The sequence below is a fragment of the Bos indicus x Bos taurus genome, chromosome 12 (genome assembly GCF_003369695.1).
Source record: "Bos indicus x Bos taurus breed Angus x Brahman F1 hybrid chromosome 12, Bos_hybrid_MaternalHap_v2.0, whole genome shotgun sequence".
Taxonomy (NCBI): Eukaryota; Metazoa; Chordata; class Mammalia; order Artiodactyla; family Bovidae; genus Bos; species Bos indicus x Bos taurus.
This window is the reverse complement of record NC_040087.1, coordinates 10,882,123-10,900,544: the sequence shown is the minus strand read 5'-3', so window position 1 is coordinate 10,900,544 and position 18,422 is coordinate 10,882,123. Positions and strand designations below refer to the sequence as shown.

Here is an 18,422-nt window from a genome sequence, read left to right as displayed (position 1 = left end):
ACTGAACTATGTCAGCAGCCCAACTTGTACTACAAAGGTGGAAATCATTATGCTGCTTCAAGCCCGAAGACCACTTAACTGACAGCAGCTTGAAAGGGCTGTGAAGACCTGGCTTTCAGAATGTCGGTGGAAGCGCTCCCCACAAGTCTGCTTGGCCTTGCACTGAGCTTTCTTCCTCATCCTAGAGCGCTCTTCCTGGGCGCCGCTCTCAACAGGCCAGCCTCCTATTCCCAGGGTCTCCCGAGAGCTGCTGCCTTCAGGGTGATGTTCACTCTCAGGGAGATTTCATTAGATATCTCATTCTCCCTTTTTTGTCTCCTTTTTATCTGGGAACTCTGGGGGCACATTTGCAAGACTAGGAAAGAACAATCAAGATTAAGAAAAACAGGAATTCTGAGCAAATAACAACAGAAGACAATCGTTTTAGTCTGTGAATTGATTTAAAAGTAACTCAAGTGTACAGTTGAGATCTTTGATATATTGTAAGTAATTTTTCGTGGTTATTTCAAAATAGCTTGGTAAGGAAGGCTTAAAAGCAGACCTTCCTGGCAAAGAAAAGCAAAACAATAGCAAGTAATAAAAGGATTATTATGATATTTTAGACTTAAAACTACCCTCTCAGTACTTCTGCAATTCTGAATAAAGTTCTTACATAAAGCATTGAAAAGTATTCTGTTCAGTGTCTCGAATAACATTGCTCAGATGGAACAGAAAATCCGTCATGGTCCCTTTAGCTTCAGGATGCCCCAGGCTTTGGTTGTCTCTGGAGTTTGACTTCTTCACAGCGCCTGCTCCCTGAACGCTTTCACACCATGCCCAGGATGCGGGCCACCCACCAGCTACAAGGCATGATGACTCTGCAGGCGGAACGGCAGCCCTGGTAGTTATAGGGCCATGGGTGGTAGCCCCCCAGAGGCTCACAGATCTTCTGGCAGTGGGTGTAGCTCCTCCTGCATTCTATACAGCAGATTCCTTCATGATCCAGTCTGGGGTCGAATGTCATGCTTTCTCCTTCCTGCTGCTGTGAAATAAAAGAGAATTACTTGTGTTTCCTTCGTGAGGCGACATTTATAGCACGCACGTTATTTTAAAATAAGGTCTTAAATGTCTCAGTGGTACCAGCAATCACTGTTTTCCATAAGGCGCTTTCAATCTTTAAAACCTTATCATTCAGAAACCCTTCTAAACATGAAGGAACTTCCACCCTGCCTGATCGGTCACTTACAGGAAGATTCTTTTTTTTTTAATGGTAAAGTTTCTCCATTCCCAGGTGGTACTAGTGGTAAAGAACGCACCTGCTAATGCAGGAGACAAAAGAGAGGGGTTCCATCCCTGAGTCAGGAAGACCTGGAGGAGGGCACGGCAACCCACTCCAGTCTTCTTGCCTGGAGAATCCCATGGACAGAGGAGCCTGGTGGACTGCAGTCTATGGGGGCACAAAGAGTCAGACGTGCCTGAAGCGACTTAGCACGCATGGTTTCCTTATGCCTTCAGTGAGCCATGGTTACCACTCAGTAGTGGCTCAACTTGTCTTAAGTAGGAAAATAGGAAGGAAGCCTGATTCAAAAGTAGCATTTCTGCCACTGCTGAGGCCCCCTGGCATCTTGTAATAATGGTTTCCAGGGCTCTGGGGAGCGTATGTGGGATTCACTGGTCCAGGCTAACAACAGATTGCTTTTTCACTCGCAGTGGCTGAGAACGCTTACCAAGTCGTCTGGCTTCTGCCTTCGTGTCAATATAAGGGTCTGTAGCCCCCAGGAAAGGGCACCATTTACTGTGTAAAGATTGAAGACTGCAAACTTTACGTGCTAGTTTGTATGAGCCACAATGATAGTTAACTACCAACTTGTACTGAAGTTAAAGTCACCTTGTTACTCACTTGCTCAGTGGTGTCCAACTTCTGTGACCCCATGGACTGTATGTACCCCGCCTGGTTTCTCTGTTCATGGAATTCTCCAGGCAGGAATACTGGAGTGGGTTCCCATTTCCTTCTCCAGGGAATCTTCTCAATCCAGGGATCGAACTTAAGTCTCCTGCATTAGCAGGCAGATTCTTTTACAACTGAGCCACTTGGGAAGTCCCAAGGTCAAAGACTCTGATGCTGGGAGGGGTTGGGGGCAGGAGGAGAGGGGGACGACAGAGGATGAGATGGCTGGATGGCATCACTGACTCGATGGACGTGAGTCTGAGTGAACTCCGGGAGTTGGCGATGGACAGGGAGGCCTGGTGTGCTGCAATTCATGGGGTCACAAAGAGTCAGACACGACTGAGCAACTGAACTGAACTGAAGGTCACCTACAGAACTCTATTTTCACTGCTGGAAAGATCACAGAACTGGAAGAAATTTGGCACCTGCCAAATTGTGTGTCTGGGTTTCCTTTTCATGAATTTCTAGGGGTATAGATTCTATATTCTCTTTATTATGGCATTGCATTACAGTGGGGGGGGGCGGGGAAGTCTTTATCAGTAGTGTAAATACTTTATTCAATTTAAAGCTCTTTCCTGGAGGAACAACTTGGCGGAGACGCAGCACCAACATAGGTTAGACTTCAATGAGCCAAGTGAACTTAAGCAACCCTATCACCTTTTCTGGTATACTTTTTTTATTCAACTATTTTAGGGGTGGGGGGCATTCAACTGTAAGAAATTTCAGACCTAACTGAAAAAAATGGAGAAAATTGTGTACTTGAACATCATTTAGATTTGAGAGTTGCTAACCTTTTGTCATGGAGAAGGCAATGGCAACCCACTCCAGTACTCTTGCCTGGAGAATCCCATGGATGGAGGAGCCTGGTGGGCTGCAGTCCATGGGGTCGCTAAGAGTCGGATGTGACTGAGCGACTTCACTTTCACTTTTCACTTTGATGTATTGGAGAAGGAAATGGCAACCCACTCCAGTGTTCTTGCCTGGAGAATCCCAGGGACGGGGGAGCCTGGTGGGCTGCTGTCTCTGGGGTCGCACAGAGTCGGATACGACTGAAGCGACTTAGCAGCAGCAGCAACCTTTTGTCAAATTTGATTTTTTTTAAGTATTTAAAATTCTAAAGTAAATTTAAAGAGACTTGAGAGCATTGTGACATTTCACCCATAAATATGTTAGAATGTTTCTCCAAAATAAGATATTTTCCTGCACCACACTGCCACTAGGACACCTCACAAAACTAACAATTCCTCAATACCATCCAATAAACTTAGGTTCACATTTTGTCATCCAAGTATTTGTCTTACTCTCTAACACCAGGTTTTTGTTTTTTTTTTTAATTCTTCAGACTTTCCATTTCCTCCTCCTGCTTTATATCTTGAAAAAGTTTTATCTGGGACAGCAAAATAAAAAACTCCGATTTGAGGGGCTTCTCGGGTGGCTCAGTGGTAAAGAATCCACCTGCCAATGCAGGAGACACAGGAGATGCAGGTTCAATCCCTGGGTTGGGAAGATCTCCTGAAGGACACAGCAACCCACTCCAGTATTCTTGCCTAAAAAATCCCATGGACAGAGGAGCCTGGTGGGCTCCAGTCCATGGGGTTGCAGAGTCGGACACGACTGAGCACGCGCGCATGCACAGGGCAGGAGGAGCCAACAAGCCTGTGGCTGAGGCATCTCCTCACCTGAGGGGCCAACAAAAGTTTGTTACGATTAAAAAGTTGGCAGAAATCTCTAGTTATTGAGATATTTCTGAGATACTTCCTTAAAGGGATAAGGGAAGGATGGAAGTCGTAGGGAAGATGTTCCTGCTTACAAGCTCAACACTTAAGAAAGGAAGAAACTGCTGTGTGGAAGTTTTTCAGGAACACAGGTCCCTGAAGTCCGGAAGCAGGGCGCAGTCACATCCTACCCACCTCCTGTAAAGGGGCTGAAGCCCCCCCTAGATCCCGGTGCAGGGAGGCCAGCTGCCTGGAGAATAACTTCTGTCTCCACATTTTATTCCTTTATTGTTCTTTGAGCTTTAGCGAATGAAGTACCATGGCGTCCTGAATTTTCTAGTAAGCCTTGGGTTACTTCAAAATACTTTTTGCTCTACGTCTTTTTAAAATATAAATATTAGTCTAAAATGACAAACTAGATAATCTTGCAACACATGAAACAATAAAGGACTGAGGAGGCTATACAGGAAAGAAAAGGCGCAAATGACTTCGTGTATGAAAAGATGCTCAGCCTTACAGAGAATTAAAGACTGGCCAAGACAGGAGATGCAGTTTTACACCCAAGACTTTACAAAGTTTGATAATAAATGAGGCCTTGCATTACCATTTGAAGACTTGCAGCTGCTATAATTCCCTGGAAGGCAATTTAGTGTCCTCCATTAAAATGTAAAATTCTCGTCTACTGTGACCCAGTAAACCCACATGTGTCAGTACTTATGCTAAAAAGTGAGAAAGTGTTAGTCACTCAGTCGTGCCTGACTCTGTGACTCCATGCACCGTAGCCTGCCCGGCCTCTCTGTCCATGGGCTTCCCCAGGCAAGAATTCTGGAGTGGGTAGCCTTTCCTTCCTCCGGGGGATCTTCCCAATCCAGGGATCGAACCCTGGTCTCCTGCATTGCAGGCAGATTCCTTTACTGCCTGAATGTGAGATACCCAGGAAAAATGAGTAACTCCCGGGCAGCTTAAAATTCAGGATTAAATATCTGAATGGGAAAGGGGGGGATGTAGATCTCTTCTGGCGGGGTCAGTGACTTTAGGAGAGACGAGTGGACCCTTAGAAGAACACATTGGAGGTATGATAGTTTGTGATGAAATTTGTCTTGAGTGTGGTGCTGACTTCACTCTCCTCCTGTGATGAGTCCATCTTCCCTGGTTAATGAAACTCCCCGGCAGGGGATTTATGACAATACAATTCCTTCTGGAGGATTTGTCTTAGGCAGATAAGGGGAGTTCAGAGAAAGCCTCTCTCTGCACTTGAGTTTTTTAAATGCCTACAGCCCAGAGCCACCAGGAAGGGCTTTTCTGGTGGCTCAGCTGGTAAAGAATCTGCCTGCAATTCAGGAGACCTGGGTTTGATGCCTGGGTTAGGAAGATCCCCTGGAGGAGGGCATGGCAACCCACTCCAGTATTCTTGCCTGGAGAATCCCATGGACAAATGAGCCTAGTGGGCTACAGTCCATGGAGTCGAAAAGACTCGGACACGACTGAGCGACTAAGCACAGCACACCACCACGGAAAGATATATTCCCTTCATGTACAAGAAGTATGGATAAGACTGATAGCTAACATGGAGCAAGGTAGTACTTACTATGTGCCAAGCACTGTGCTAACAGCTTCATCTGCATTACCTTACATCTTCTTTCTCATACCCTATGCAGGAGGTACCAGGTATATCTTATTAATGGTATTGGAGGAATATTTACATGCCCACCAAAGCAGAACTGTCTCAATTTCTATACATTTATCCACACAATAGAATACAAGGTCACCATTAAAATGAATGAGGTGGATCCATGTAAGAGATAGAGTAGAATTCCTAAAATACTGTATTGTAACTGGAGAGACAGCAAAGTAAGGAAGTTATGTATGTTCTTTTGTGTTAAAAATTGTGTGTGTGTACACTTATGCAGAGGAAGTGGGCAAACAGCCATTGTTAATAGACTGCTCAGAGGAGGGTGTCTGTGGTAGAAGGTAAATTCGCTTTTCATTGTATACATTTAAAAAACATGTATTTTTTTCTAACTAGTTAAAGTACTAGTTTATTATTTAACTAGTTAAAACACTAGTTACACATAAGTACTTATTTTTCTGATTTCACTCCCTACAAAGTATAGTCTTGATAAACTACACTTTGTTGAAGATTTGAGAAGATTTTAGCATGTTGGTGTCATCCTTACAAACACCAGTTCTCAAGGTTTTCATCTGAAGTGTTCGATCCCCTATGTGAGTCTGTCTCCCGAAAGGACTGAGTGCCCCCGAGGGCAGGAGTTACTCCTGTGTGCCCAGGGCCTGGAGAATAGCAGGTTCTCTGCAAAAGTCTGACGACTGAATGAATATCGTGGACACGGGGAAAGAGAGTGCTTTCAATCTGTACTGCCTGCAGGGCATATGCTTGGAAATATTTTTAAATAATCGAATTCCTGATGTGAATAGGTCTTCATGAATTTGCCTGTGACTCAAACGAGCAGAAAACAACCTTGAATAAGGAGTACAACCCGGCAGGATTTTACACTACAGAAGTGATTGTTACCCTCACTTATAAACTCTGCAATAAGCAAATGAAGATGTATTTGAAATAATGGAATAAAAGTCTCCGTTGACTACTAAGTGCCTTGAGCTCTCAAGCGGCGCCATGGCAGCTTTGGTGCTGGGTTTCACGCGCCCCGGCGAGCTGTGGGGCAGACGCCAGCACTCACGTGGTAAGGGTTGTCTGGGTTGAAGGGCTCTGCGTCCTCTTGGACGCTGGGTCTGGTTCCGTTGTTTGGTCTTCCAGGGGCTGGGGTGCCCTGTGGGCCGCTGCGTAGTCTTCTTGTGGTCGTTGTGGTCACGATTTTTCTTACCAGTTCTCTTCTTTCTCTCTGGATTTCTACAACAATACGAAAACAACAACAATAAAACTGCTGTGAGTTATTCCCTTTTTTTTGTTAAGGAAATTCTGTGTTTATAGGGTGAAAAACATAAGAAAAAGATATAAAAACAAACACACGAGTAGATCCTATCCTATTTAAATATACACATTTTCTTAAGACTAAAGCATGTTTCAGGCTTGGGTTTAACATCAGGTAACCAGACTTTGGTTTATAATGCTGAGGCAGATGGTGTAAGACAACTGACAAAATCTTGCAATTCCCTTCCTCAGCCTGCCTGTACCTGTTGGTCAGTGGCTCAGTCATGTCCTACTCTTTGTGACCCCATGGACTATGGGCCCCCAGGCGCCTCTGTCCCTGGGATTCTCTGGGGAAGAATACTAGTGGATTGCCATTTCCTTCTCCAGGAGATCTTCTTGGACCAGGGAATTGAACCCGAGTCTCCTGCATTGGCAGGCGGATTCTTTACCACTGAGCCACCGGGGAATCCCCTGCTTCTCCTTAGGGGCTGAGAAAGTAAAGTAGCACTTTCCCCCCCTAGTGAAAGTGAAGTCACTCAGTCATGTCTGACTCTTTGCAACCCCGTGGACTGTAGCCTACCAGGCGTCTCCGTCCATGGGATTCTCCAGGCAAGAATACTGGAGTGGGTTACCATTTCCTTCTCCAGGGGATCTTCCTGACCCAGGGATTAAACCCGGGTCTCCTGGATTGGAGGCAGACGCTTTAATCTCTGAGCCACCAGGGAAGCCTTTCCCCTCTAGCCTCCCTTGCAATTAGGAGTGGCCAGATGAGACCTACGCAAAATATGCTACTGCAGCTTCCAGGAAAGTTTCTGTTTTCTTGCTGAAAGGGACGGACACAGCTTCCTCCATCTGGTTTGCTTTCCTTGAATGTAGACGTGATATCTGTGTCACGTAGCAGGCAGTAAGCTAGAAAGAGAGTTGATGGCAGTGCCAAAAACCTACCTTCCTACCTCCACAGTTCTAGCTGTACGAAAAAAGTCAACCTGTATGTATGTGTTGAAGTCACTGTTGGTTAGCTGTTCTGTTACTTGCAGCCCTATGCATTCCTCCTGGATTTACAATATACGTATAAAGCATTACAGTCTTTTCAGGAGATTTATTATTATCTTGGTTGATTCTTTTTTGAAAAAATTATTTATTTTTGGCTGTGCTAGGTCTTCATGGCTGCTCTTGGGCTTTCTCTAGTTGCAGCAAGTGGGGGCTACTCTTCGTTATAGCGGCTTCTCTTGTACCTCACGGGCTCAGTGGTTGTCCACAGCATGTGGGATCGTCCCAGATCAGGGACTGAACTCGTGTCCCCTGTATTGGCAGGCGAATTCTTAACCACTGGACCACCAGGGAAGTCCTTGGTTGATTCTTTTACAAATTCTGGGAAAGAATAAGCAAATACTTTTATACACAAAGGCATCTGATTAGCAGATGCAATTGTTAGGCTTGAAAAGACCAAGTAACTCAGCTGAGATCACAGAACAGGTGGCAGAGATGAGTGTCTCTGGCTTCCAGGTCAGTGCCTTTGCTCTCCACTCTGCCTCGTGGGTCCCATGGCTGCTGAGTAACAAGAATGGAGAGAGGACCACAGGGGTGGCTTTGGTGTCTCTCTGAGCCTCAGTTTCTTATACTCTAAAATGGGGATAATATTAGTATCTAGCTCACAGGGTAGTGATAGAGGTCATGAAAACTTTGTCTCAGGGTTTTAGCATAGTGTTTGGCATGGAATAAGCCCTCGAATGTTAGGGGATGATGGTATGATGCCATGTTATCTGTGAGGGTGTGGTTGTGTGCCCAGCTGTGGATAGCTTCCATGGGTAGCCTCTTGGTTTCTTAGGCAGGGCTGGAGAGGCATTTTGGGGGACCTAGATTCAAATCTCAGACTCCATTTCTTTTTCTTTTTCCTAATTAAACATTTTAAAAAAATCAGTTGCACTTCTTTTAATCAATGACCTCAGGAGAGCGATTCAATCTCTGACCTTAGTCTCTTCATTTATAAACAGGGAGTATGACTAGTTACCTGGACAGTTGTTAGAATACAGTGTGTGTTAAGTTGCTGCAGTCGTGTCCGACTCTTGCAACCCCATGGACTGTGGCCCACCAGGCCCCTCTGTCCACCGGTTCTCTAGGCAAGAATACTGGAGTGGGCTGCCATTCCCTTCTCCAGGGGATCTTCCCAACCCAGGAATCAAACCCACATTTTTTACATCTCCTGCCTTGGCAGGTGTGTTCTTTACCGCTAGCGCCACCTGGGAAGCCTGGGTAGTTGTTGGCAAAGATGAAATAAGGACAAAAGGGAAAGCGTGGCACACAGCCCACGGGCAGCAGACCTCGGCTCCCCGCCGCTTCCCTCTGACCTGGTCCAGTCACTCCCAGGGCTCTGACGGTTCAGCTCCGTGACGCTGACGACCTGCCAGCATCCAGCTCTGAGGGCAGGGGCTGCCGGACGTGCGCTGGGAGGCTGTATTAGAATTAGGTGGCGGGGATCCCGGCATCCTTGGAAAGGGTTTTATTTTGCTGTCTTTATTGTAAAATACACCGCATTTATGAGAGACTGGAAAGAAAATCCCTCACTTTTAATGTCTATGCTATTCCGTCCTGTGACTACGCCGACCAACATTTAATTTAATTCTTTTCAAATCTGGGGGCATTTAGGTGATTTCTGCTTTTCTGCTGTTGTGTATAATGTGTGTAATTCTTGGATGGATGGGGTGATGATTGAATACCTACAATGTGTGATTAATTCTTAATGATACATTACTGAATATTTCAGAAGGGATCACGCTGTTAGACTGTGAGGGAACAAGTCACAGCTCTTTCTCAGAGGGTGAAGGTTCTCATTTTATCAATCATCCTGCAGCGCCAATAGCATCGTCCTCCCAACTCTGCCCCCAGACACCCTGTCCCGCTCTGTCCTTTTTCCATAGCACCTGTGTGGGTTAAGTCACTTCAGTCGTGTCCAACACTTTGTGACCCCACGGACTGTAGCCCACCAGGCCCCTCTGTCCACAGGATTCTCCAGGCAAGAACACTGGAGTGGGTTGCCATTTCCTCCAGGGGATCTTCCTGATCCAGGGATTGAACGCACATCTCTCTCATCTCCTGCATTGGCAGGCAGGTTCTTTACCACTAATGCCACCTGGGAAGCCCCCCGTAGCACCATGGATTGTACCAAATAATTTTCTTATTTCGGTGTATATGCAGTGTTTCCCCTAGCTACAATGCAAAATTCCTGGGGGGCATGGGTTCATCAGTGCATTCCAGGTGCCTAGAACAAGTAAATGGCACATAATAGATGTTGAATGAATGAATGAAGTCTCTGGGTAAGAGGCATGTCCTCAAACAGAAAGTGATTAGAGAGAGCTCTACATGGTGGCAGAGTTGGAAACTTTGTCCTTTTTTTTTTAAAAAAAAAAAAAAAAGACTTTTTATATGGGCCATTTTTACACTCTTTATTGAATTTGTTACAATATTGCTTCTGTTTTATGTTTTGGTTTTTGGCCAAAAGGCATGTGGGATCTTAGTTCCCCAACCAGCGGTTGAACCTGCACCCCCTGCATTGGAAGGCAAGTCTTAACCACTGGACCACCAGGGAAGCTCCGAGACTTTTGTCCTTGATTGGAAAATGTGACAAGGTATTGGAGAAGGAGTTCCTGGGTGATGGGAGGCCCATTCCATGTGAAGACAGGTGAGGAATAAAAAGCCAGAAGTTGTAAGTGGCCAGAGAATGAAGGTGTGAGCACTCACTAGAGCAAGACCCAGGACGTGCTGTGCTAAGCTGCTTCCATCGTGTCTGACTCTGTGCAAGCCTATGGACTGCAGCCCACCAGGCTCCCCTGTTCTGTCCGGGGCTAGACCCAGGACAGCAAAAGCAGTGGTCCGTTTGGCAGCCCTCCTTCCCAGTGCCCTAGGGTGCGGCAGACACTGCGCAGAGGATTCTCTCTCACTGAGCCTGCACGTGGCCTCAGAATTCTGAACCTGCTCTTCCAGACAGCTGCTGCCAGTGGCTTACAAACTGCATCCTGTTTGCTTTGCCTGGGCTAAAATGTAACCACTTTATCCAGGCTTTGGAACTGAATAGGACTTGTGAACTGGAGGAATGAGTTAGCCATGGCAGAATGAGAAGCAGGGACTTTCTAGGCCTGGTGTGTGTTTTTCAATTGTGGTAAAATATATATAAAACTCACCATCCTAACCATTTTAAAGTATACAGTCAGGCATTAAGTACATTCACACTGCTCCGCAACCATCATCACCATCTATGTCCCAAACTTTTTTTATCTTGCAAAACTGAAGGCTGCACGCATGAAACAGTCATTGTCTGTCCCCGTCTCCTAGGTCTGGTGGTTCTAATCCCCAAATTCTCTGTATTTCCATGCTGTTCTCTCTCGGTGTTCAGTGTAACTTTCTGAGAATGTAGCCCACTAAGCTGTGCTAAGATGGGGGCCTTTTCCCCACCAATAAACTGGAGCTGCAAAGTTGGCGTCTGGGAGGTCAGTGGGGTGACTGTGGTGGGAATCAAGACAGTAGATATTCCTGGTGGCTCAGTCGGTAAAGAATCTGCCTGCAATGCAGGAGACCTGGGTTGGGAAGATCCCCTGGAGGAGGACAGGGCAACCCGCTCCAGTCTTCTTGCCTGGAGAATGCTATGGACAGAGGAGCCTGGTGGGCTGCAGTTTCTGGGGTCACAGAGGGTCCGTCATGATTGAGAGACTAAACAACGACAAGCGTTGGGGACATATGGAACCCCGGGAAGGAGCCTGGCTGCAGGGCTCACCTGCCCTGGAAACGGCCCCAGGTGTTTCCACCTGGGAACTCCGACCTGCTCTGAAGCCAGGAGCCCTTCCTTTATTTTTCTTGGACTTGGAAGTGGGTGTACGAGCCTTGGACTTGAGGAATCTCAGCCTGTGTCCACAGCTGCTTGTGGCTATCCCATGATGCAAGGTTTGAGCATAATTAAGATCTGGCAGGGGCTTCCCTGGTGGTTAAGAATCTACCTGCCAAGGCTGGGGACATGGGTTCGATCCCTGGTCCAGGAGGATCCCACAGGCCACGGGGCAACTAAACCCACGTGCCGCAACTCAGGAAGCGTGTGTGGCTAGTCTGTGCTCCTCAACAAGAGAGGCCACTACAGTGAGAAGCCCGTGCACCGCCATGAAGAGTAGCCCGCGTTTAGCAATGACGACTCACCACAATCAAAAAATAATTAAATCTTTTACCAAAAAAAGAAAAAGATTTGGCAGTAGGATAGATTATTAGTCCCCTGATTCTCTGCTTTAGGGATAAAAAAATGTAAAATTGCAAAGTGCAATAACGGAGAGGCGGGCAGAGCAGAAGCAGTGGCCGAGGGGTCCCGGGCCCACCTGCATCCTGTTGCCCGCTGCTCCGGCCCTGCCCTGTGACATTCACAGCCACCCTGCCCTCCCCTTTGGTCTCTTGTACCGATTACTGAGACCTGCGCCGTGCACCTGGCTTAGCTTCCTTGTCATGTGCTCACGCCTGTGCAGGGGCTCACAGGAAACCCACGCCGGCTGGGAGCGGTCCAAGCAGCTTCCAGAGAATTTAAAACGTTACCTTTTGGGTAGGTTGGTTTAAGCCAGAAAATAGGAAGGTCGCCGCAGAGTTCTAAAACTTTGGAACTCAAGAAGCTGTTGTCCTTCACGGGCTGATCTCCAGCCACCCAGATGAGAGAATTTTCTTCGTATTTAACTGGCATGATCTTGCCTTCCTGTAGATGAAAAGGAAATGCGTGGATCAAAGAGGGCGGAGGAACACGCTGTGTGTGAAGATTCGTGTGTTGGTAAAAGATTATTTTGCCCTATAAAAATGAGTTTAGGATTAGCAGATGCAAACTAGTATATACAGGATGGATAGACAACAAGGTCCCACTGTAGAGCCCAGGGAGTTATATTCTCTATCCGGTGATAAACCACAGTGGAAAAGAGTAGGAGAAAGAACAGATATATGTATAACTGAGCCACTTTGCTGTATAGCAGAAATTAATGCAACTTTGTAAATCAACTATACTTCAATAAAATTTAGAAGACAACTTCATGAGAATCCAAAGGCATGCACACACACACAGACTCTGAAGTCCTCATCTCTTTGTAGCTCTTTCCACAACATTCCACACCCCTCATGCCATCCGGCCTTTGGATGATTCGAAGGTGTGAATCTGAGCGTCTTAAGTAGAAGTGAAAATTACTTGATGCCAACTTTGAGATTTCAGTTAATCTGATATTTTTGATCAAAGATGTTTTGGAGGAAAAGCGATTGAACGGACTCTAGAATCCGATAGAGGAGAGAGGCGTCCTTCGTGTGAAGTCAACGTCCTCTGGGCCTTGTTCTGCCGCTTCCAAACCACAATGGAAAAAGCCAGTGATTGGTTTTTTAATGTCTTCAGTTCAAAGTATTTAACATAAACCATTTCTGCATTTCCCAGCTATAACAAAACATATCTCAGATGTTCTTCGCATCAAGCGCACCACCGAGATTTCAAAGCTAAACCCTGGATTTTCTTCTGCAGCGAGATGCTGAGAATGGTTTGATAACCCGGGAGACAAATTTATTGTGCCAGGTTGTGCCTTTCATGTAGTTATTAGTTTGCAATAGGTTGGAGAAATTAAAATGTTTTCTCCTGATTTTTTAGCTAAAAGCAACACTTCATTTATGCTTTCTCCCTCAGGCTTCTGGCAGCATTAAAACAACTTAAAGTTATTGGAGGCAGTGAACACGCAGGTAATCCAGTTATTCACCTGAAATTAAATGGCTCCATCCAGGAAATGAATGCTCTTTGGGTATAGTAGCTTTTAAAAGTTATACAAAACTGATGAAAAATGCATGAGAGCTAGTGGTGCATAAATCTACCCCATCATAATCTGAAGTGCATGGGGACAGAGTGGGGTGATAGGGAGAATGCATATGCGTGAAACCTACAAGCTAGGAGCTTTAAATAAAAGGGCCTGCACATTCTTTCAGCTGCTACCCCACCTCCTTCCCTTCTCTTGCAACACAATCCTGCTTTTGTTTGCGGCCCCAGGAGAGACACCTGCTTTCTCAGACTCCCTGGCAGCTAAGGGTGCCCGTGTGACCAGTTCTAGACAATGCAATCCATGCTAAAGTGTGTGGAGGGAATGTGACGCTGTCTGCTTTTCCTGAGTCCAGAGAAAGCATGGTTGGCACTGTTCAGCATCTTCCTGCCTTCCTTCCTTGACTGCGTGGTTGATGTTTAGAGCTGGAAGTAAAAGGCTGCAAAAATAAGAGATGCTGGCCATGGAGTCAATGCCTGGGGTCATCTACTTCCAAGGAGAAAAAAAAACAATCCTTATTTGTTAAAGTCACTCTAAGTGTCATGCTCAGCTGTGTGTGTGTGTTCAAGCTCAGTCGTGTCCAACTCTTTGCCACCCCATGGACCACAGACCACCAGGCTCCTCTGTCTTTTCCAGGCAAGAATACTGGAGTGGGTTGCCACGCCCTTCTCCAGGGGATCCTCCCGACTCAGGGATCCAACGCACATCTCCTGCATTGCAGGCAGATTCTTTACCGCTGCGACACCTAGGGAACCAACACCTTCCTAATTCATACAAACATGTTGTCTGAGTTTGGTTTTGTCCACCAGAGAATCCACCACGGCCACAGAAACAACTAAAACACGAGAAACAGAATTCACCTCTGTGGCCTCAGTAAAGAATCAGAGGCAAAGATTTAAGTGCAAAGCCATTCACCAAGGTGAATTTTATCTGTATTCAGAAAAAATTATTTTAAATTATTATTTTTAAGAGAATGGAAACTTGAAGATACTGATACTCAAGAGCAAAAGCCTTTTAAAATTATAATCATATGATTATAATTTTAAATTTTCATTCATATAAATTTTTAAAAAATATTTATTTATTTGGTTGCACTGGGTCTTAGTTGGGGTATGTGGGATCTAGTTCCCTGCCCAGGGACCAAACCATAGCCCCTGTATTGGTAGTTTGGAGTCTTAGCTACTGGAACACCAGGCAAGCTTTAATATCAATTAGAAATTATAATCATATGATAACATACAATAATCCATTATCACCTACATTTTGGAAGACCTAAAGTTAACTGTGGTGTTGGAGAAGACTCTTGAGAGTCCCTTGGACTGCAAGGAGATCCAACCAGTCCATTCTAAAGGAAATCAGCCCTAGGTGTTCTTTGGAAGGAATGATGCTAAAGCTGAAACTCCAGTACTTTGGCCACCTCATGCAAAGAGTTGACTCATTGGAAAAGACTCTGATGCTGAGAGGGATTGGGGGCAGGAGGAGAAGGGGACAACAGAGGATGAGATGGCTGGATGGCATCACCGACTTGATGGACGTGAGTTTGAATGAACTCCAGGAGTTGGTGATGGACAGGGAGGCCTGGCATGCTGCGATTCATGGGGTCGCAAGGAGTCGGACACGACTGAGCGACTGAACTGAACTGAACTGAATAGCAGTATAACTTCAATTATAAAAAGCATATCACACACATTGTACATGAAGAAAATTTACCAAAACACTAATATTAGTTATCCATGGACTTTGTAACTCTGGGTGACTTTCTACTCTCTCCTTTCATGTATTCCTGAATTTCTATAATGACAAAGTGTTGTTTTTAAAAATCAGAAAAAACAAACAAACAAACAAACAAGGCCTTCTTTAAAAAAAAAAAAAATCTGAAAATGTACTGCAAACTTTTTTTTATGCTGTACCTCAGGACATGCAGGATCTTGGCTACCCTGACCAGGAACTGAACCCACGCCCCCTGCACTGGAAGTGTGGAGTCTTAACTAATGGACCACCAGGGAAGTCCCTGTACTGCTGCAAACTTTCGATAAGATCTTGGTCAGTTAAGATCTGGTTGGGAAGTTGGCTCTTTACGTCTACTCATGAGGGAAACGTTGAGGATTACAGTTCATTAAAGGTTTCATAACAGAAGCTGAGTGATAAGACCATTGAAAAGGTAATGCAATAAGAGATGTTCAAGGTCAGAACACAGGCGGTCTCGGTCTCATTTCTAGACTCTGTATGCGCGAGTCCATACTTGTGTTCTGAAGGGTGCAGTTCAGGGGCCACAGACGAGCTCATGATCAGAGGAGCATGATGGAGGGGATGAATGGCTGGGGAGGTTGGGAGTGGAGGAGACACTGAGGACATGCTGGCCAACCTGAAAAACTCACAGTGTGTTGGGACCCCTGGGCCTGCTCCTAGGAGAGCAAACAATCGAGCGGTTTCCAGGCACCTCTGCTTACTCTTAGTTTTCTTCATATGCCTTTCAGGAGCTGATGCCTGCCTCACCTCCCTCTTGGGGATCCTGAAGGATCAGAGGTGAGCATAATAAAATTAAGACTCAAAGCAGCATCCGTTTAGTCATTATCTAGCGCGTTCAGGGCCGTGGGGACAGAGTGCACACCCTGGTTTGCAGACGACAAGACTGAGGCTTAAAAACTTGACGCCACATTCACACCAAGTGTCAGGGCTGGGACTTGAACCCACATTTTCCAAAATCCATTTTTCTTCCACCCTAACCTGCCACAACTCAAATGGAAGATGACAGTGAATGCGGCTACTTCGTAAGCCCTAAAGCACCAAATCAGTGTAAGGTATTACTGTTAAATATTTCTTTAGAATGCTGTGTGCAATTCTTAATACAAGCTTTTATAAAACCAAGCTCAAAGGCAAGCTATTAATAATAAATGGGTGAAATATGTTTAAAGAACCTCACAAGCCTGATACATAGGAAAGGAATTCTATATATGTTGAATAGCCTCATTGGACTGAACTTGAACCGGTGGGAAGAAATCGTAGGGGGAGCCATTCAGCTCAGTGTTGGCAAAGCAATTAGAACTTCCTCCCAAGAAGTTGCCTGACACGCAGGGAAGGAGAGCCTGGTCAATGCTTCCAGCAGAGGCTGAGTGATCAGCTCTGGGGATTTCAGGAGGACTTCTCCCCTGGCTAAGTCGAACTGGGGCTGGAGTGAGGCTTCAGGCTCCTGAGCCCCTTAATGATCCTAACACCTGAAGTCCTTTAAGTTGTCCGAATCACTGATCAGTTCCCTGCGTGCGTACTAAGTCACTTCAGTTGTGTCCGACCCTTTGCAACCCTATGGATTGCAACCTTGTGTAGCCCGCCAGGCTCCTCTGTCCATAGGATTCTCCAGGCAAGAACAGTGGAGTGGGTTGCCATTTCCTTCTTCAGGGGATCTTCTCCACCCAGGGGCTGAACCCGAGTCTCCTACATCTCCTGCATCAGCAGGTGGGTTCTTTACCACTAGTGCCACCTGGGAAGTCCCCAGCATCAGCAAATAAGGACCATGTGATGACTGTTACCCTTTATGTACTTTAAAATCTGGTTTTCCAGAACCTTCAATTACACGACATCATGTAAGAACGATCACCTGGAACCAACAAGTAGGACCAAAGTAATTAAGTTCTTTGTCAGGGAGGAAAGAGAGCGTATGTTCTGGTCACAGACCTGTCCAGGAACTAGAGACAGGAGGGGTGTGCCTTCTGTGTGTGCCCAACGTTCCTGCTGTGTGGAGCCCGCTGGTACCCACCAGTTCAGAGGAGATGCTCTGCTTGGTCATGGTGCCCACCTCCGGGATGCGAGCCTTCACCTGCGCTTTGATGTAGCACTTCTCCCCTCCAGCAAAACGGATTCCTGTGATGCCCTAGGAAACAAAAGTTTATCCATCCTCTATTCATCCATTCATTTATTCAGTGTATTGAGTGTCTACTGCGAGCTACGTATTATTCCAGGTGCCAGGTACAGGGATGAACAAAACAGATGGCATCTCTGCCCTCATAGAGCTTACCTTTCAGTGTTATTTACCAAAAATAAAAAATAGAGATAAAGTCAGGTGGCATTAAGTGCTATGGAGAAAAATAAAGCAGAATGTGGAAATAGGAGTGACAGGAGATGGTGCTTTATTTTTTATTTTTGGCCATGCTGTGAGGCGTGTAGGATCTTAATTCCCCAACCAGGGATCGAACCTATGCCCCCCCTGCAGCAGAAGCATGGAGTCTTAACCACCGGACTGCCAGGAACGTCCTAGGAATGGTCCTTTAGACAGTGCGTCGGGGAGGCTTCTGTCAAGGTCTGACTTTGCGCTGAGAGGCAGTGCGTTCATTGCTCCACCCATCCCACGAGCTCAGATGAAATGCCATCTTCTCCCTACAGGTTTCTCTGTCCAGCCCGGGCTAAGGGGGCTCCCTTTCCTCTGACTTTCTGAAAGCCCTCCCATCTCCACCCCTTGTTTGGCACTCAGTTTCTCAGTGCCCTTGTGTCTTGCGAATGTCACCTCCGTACTCAACTCTAAACCTGAGATTAACCTGAATCTCTTTTTTGTTTTCGTTTGGTGCTCCCACAGAAGTTCTCAGAAGATGCTGGTCCAATTAACGAATTCTGTGAATTCAGATTCTTCTTAGGTTGTTGAACCCAGAGGAAACAGTAGCTTTCTATCACACTGGGGAGCTGAAGTTTGCTCCCAGAGCTTATCCAAGGACTTGGATGTTTTGTTTTTGTCCCGTGAGATATAAACAATGTCTCCCCGTCTGCCTAGGGACTGGCCTCCAGGGAAATCTCAGCCGCAAGGCTCCGGTCTTAGCTGACAGCTCGGCACCGATTCTGCCCACGGAGTGCGTCAGGCATAACGTATGTTCTAACCCATGAGTGTTTCCTTTCATTTCTTGTTACTTCCATGACTAGTGAGTGGCCAAAACCAGTATTAAGATCTACAAATTATATGTCATAACAATGTAGGCACCAAACGAATCTGAAATTCTCAACTGGTCAGTCTTCTATTGGGTTGAGACAAATGTCAGGAAGACACAGAACTTGTTCTAATATATCAATACCAGGGAGTGGGAGGAAGAAAAGCCTTTAGAAATCTAGGG

The 18,422-nt window shown here is 45.9% G+C and overlaps 1 protein-coding gene across 2 annotated transcripts in view; it reads right to left on the bottom strand.

Moving 5' to 3' along the window:
• Positions 1 to 402: 402 nt before the first annotated feature.
• CNMD (chondromodulin) overlaps positions 403 to 18,422 on the bottom strand; it is a 35,303-nt gene continuing 17,283 nt past the window's right edge. Inside the window, exons 4-7 of one of the 2 annotated variants that reach the window (XM_027557112.1) lie at positions 17,084 to 17,197; positions 12,095 to 12,248; positions 6,339 to 6,508; positions 403 to 1,018 (exon numbers count right to left, since the gene is read on the bottom strand). In XM_027557112.1, the coding sequence (XP_027412913.1) occupies positions 806 to 1,018; positions 6,339 to 6,508; positions 12,095 to 12,248; positions 17,084 to 17,197 (651 nt within the window). In that variant the 3' untranslated portion in view covers positions 403 to 805. Of the gene's footprint in view, positions 1,022 to 6,338; positions 6,509 to 12,094; positions 12,249 to 17,083; positions 17,198 to 18,422 lie in introns of both variants that reach the window. The other variant, XM_027557111.1, reaches the window with a different exon arrangement.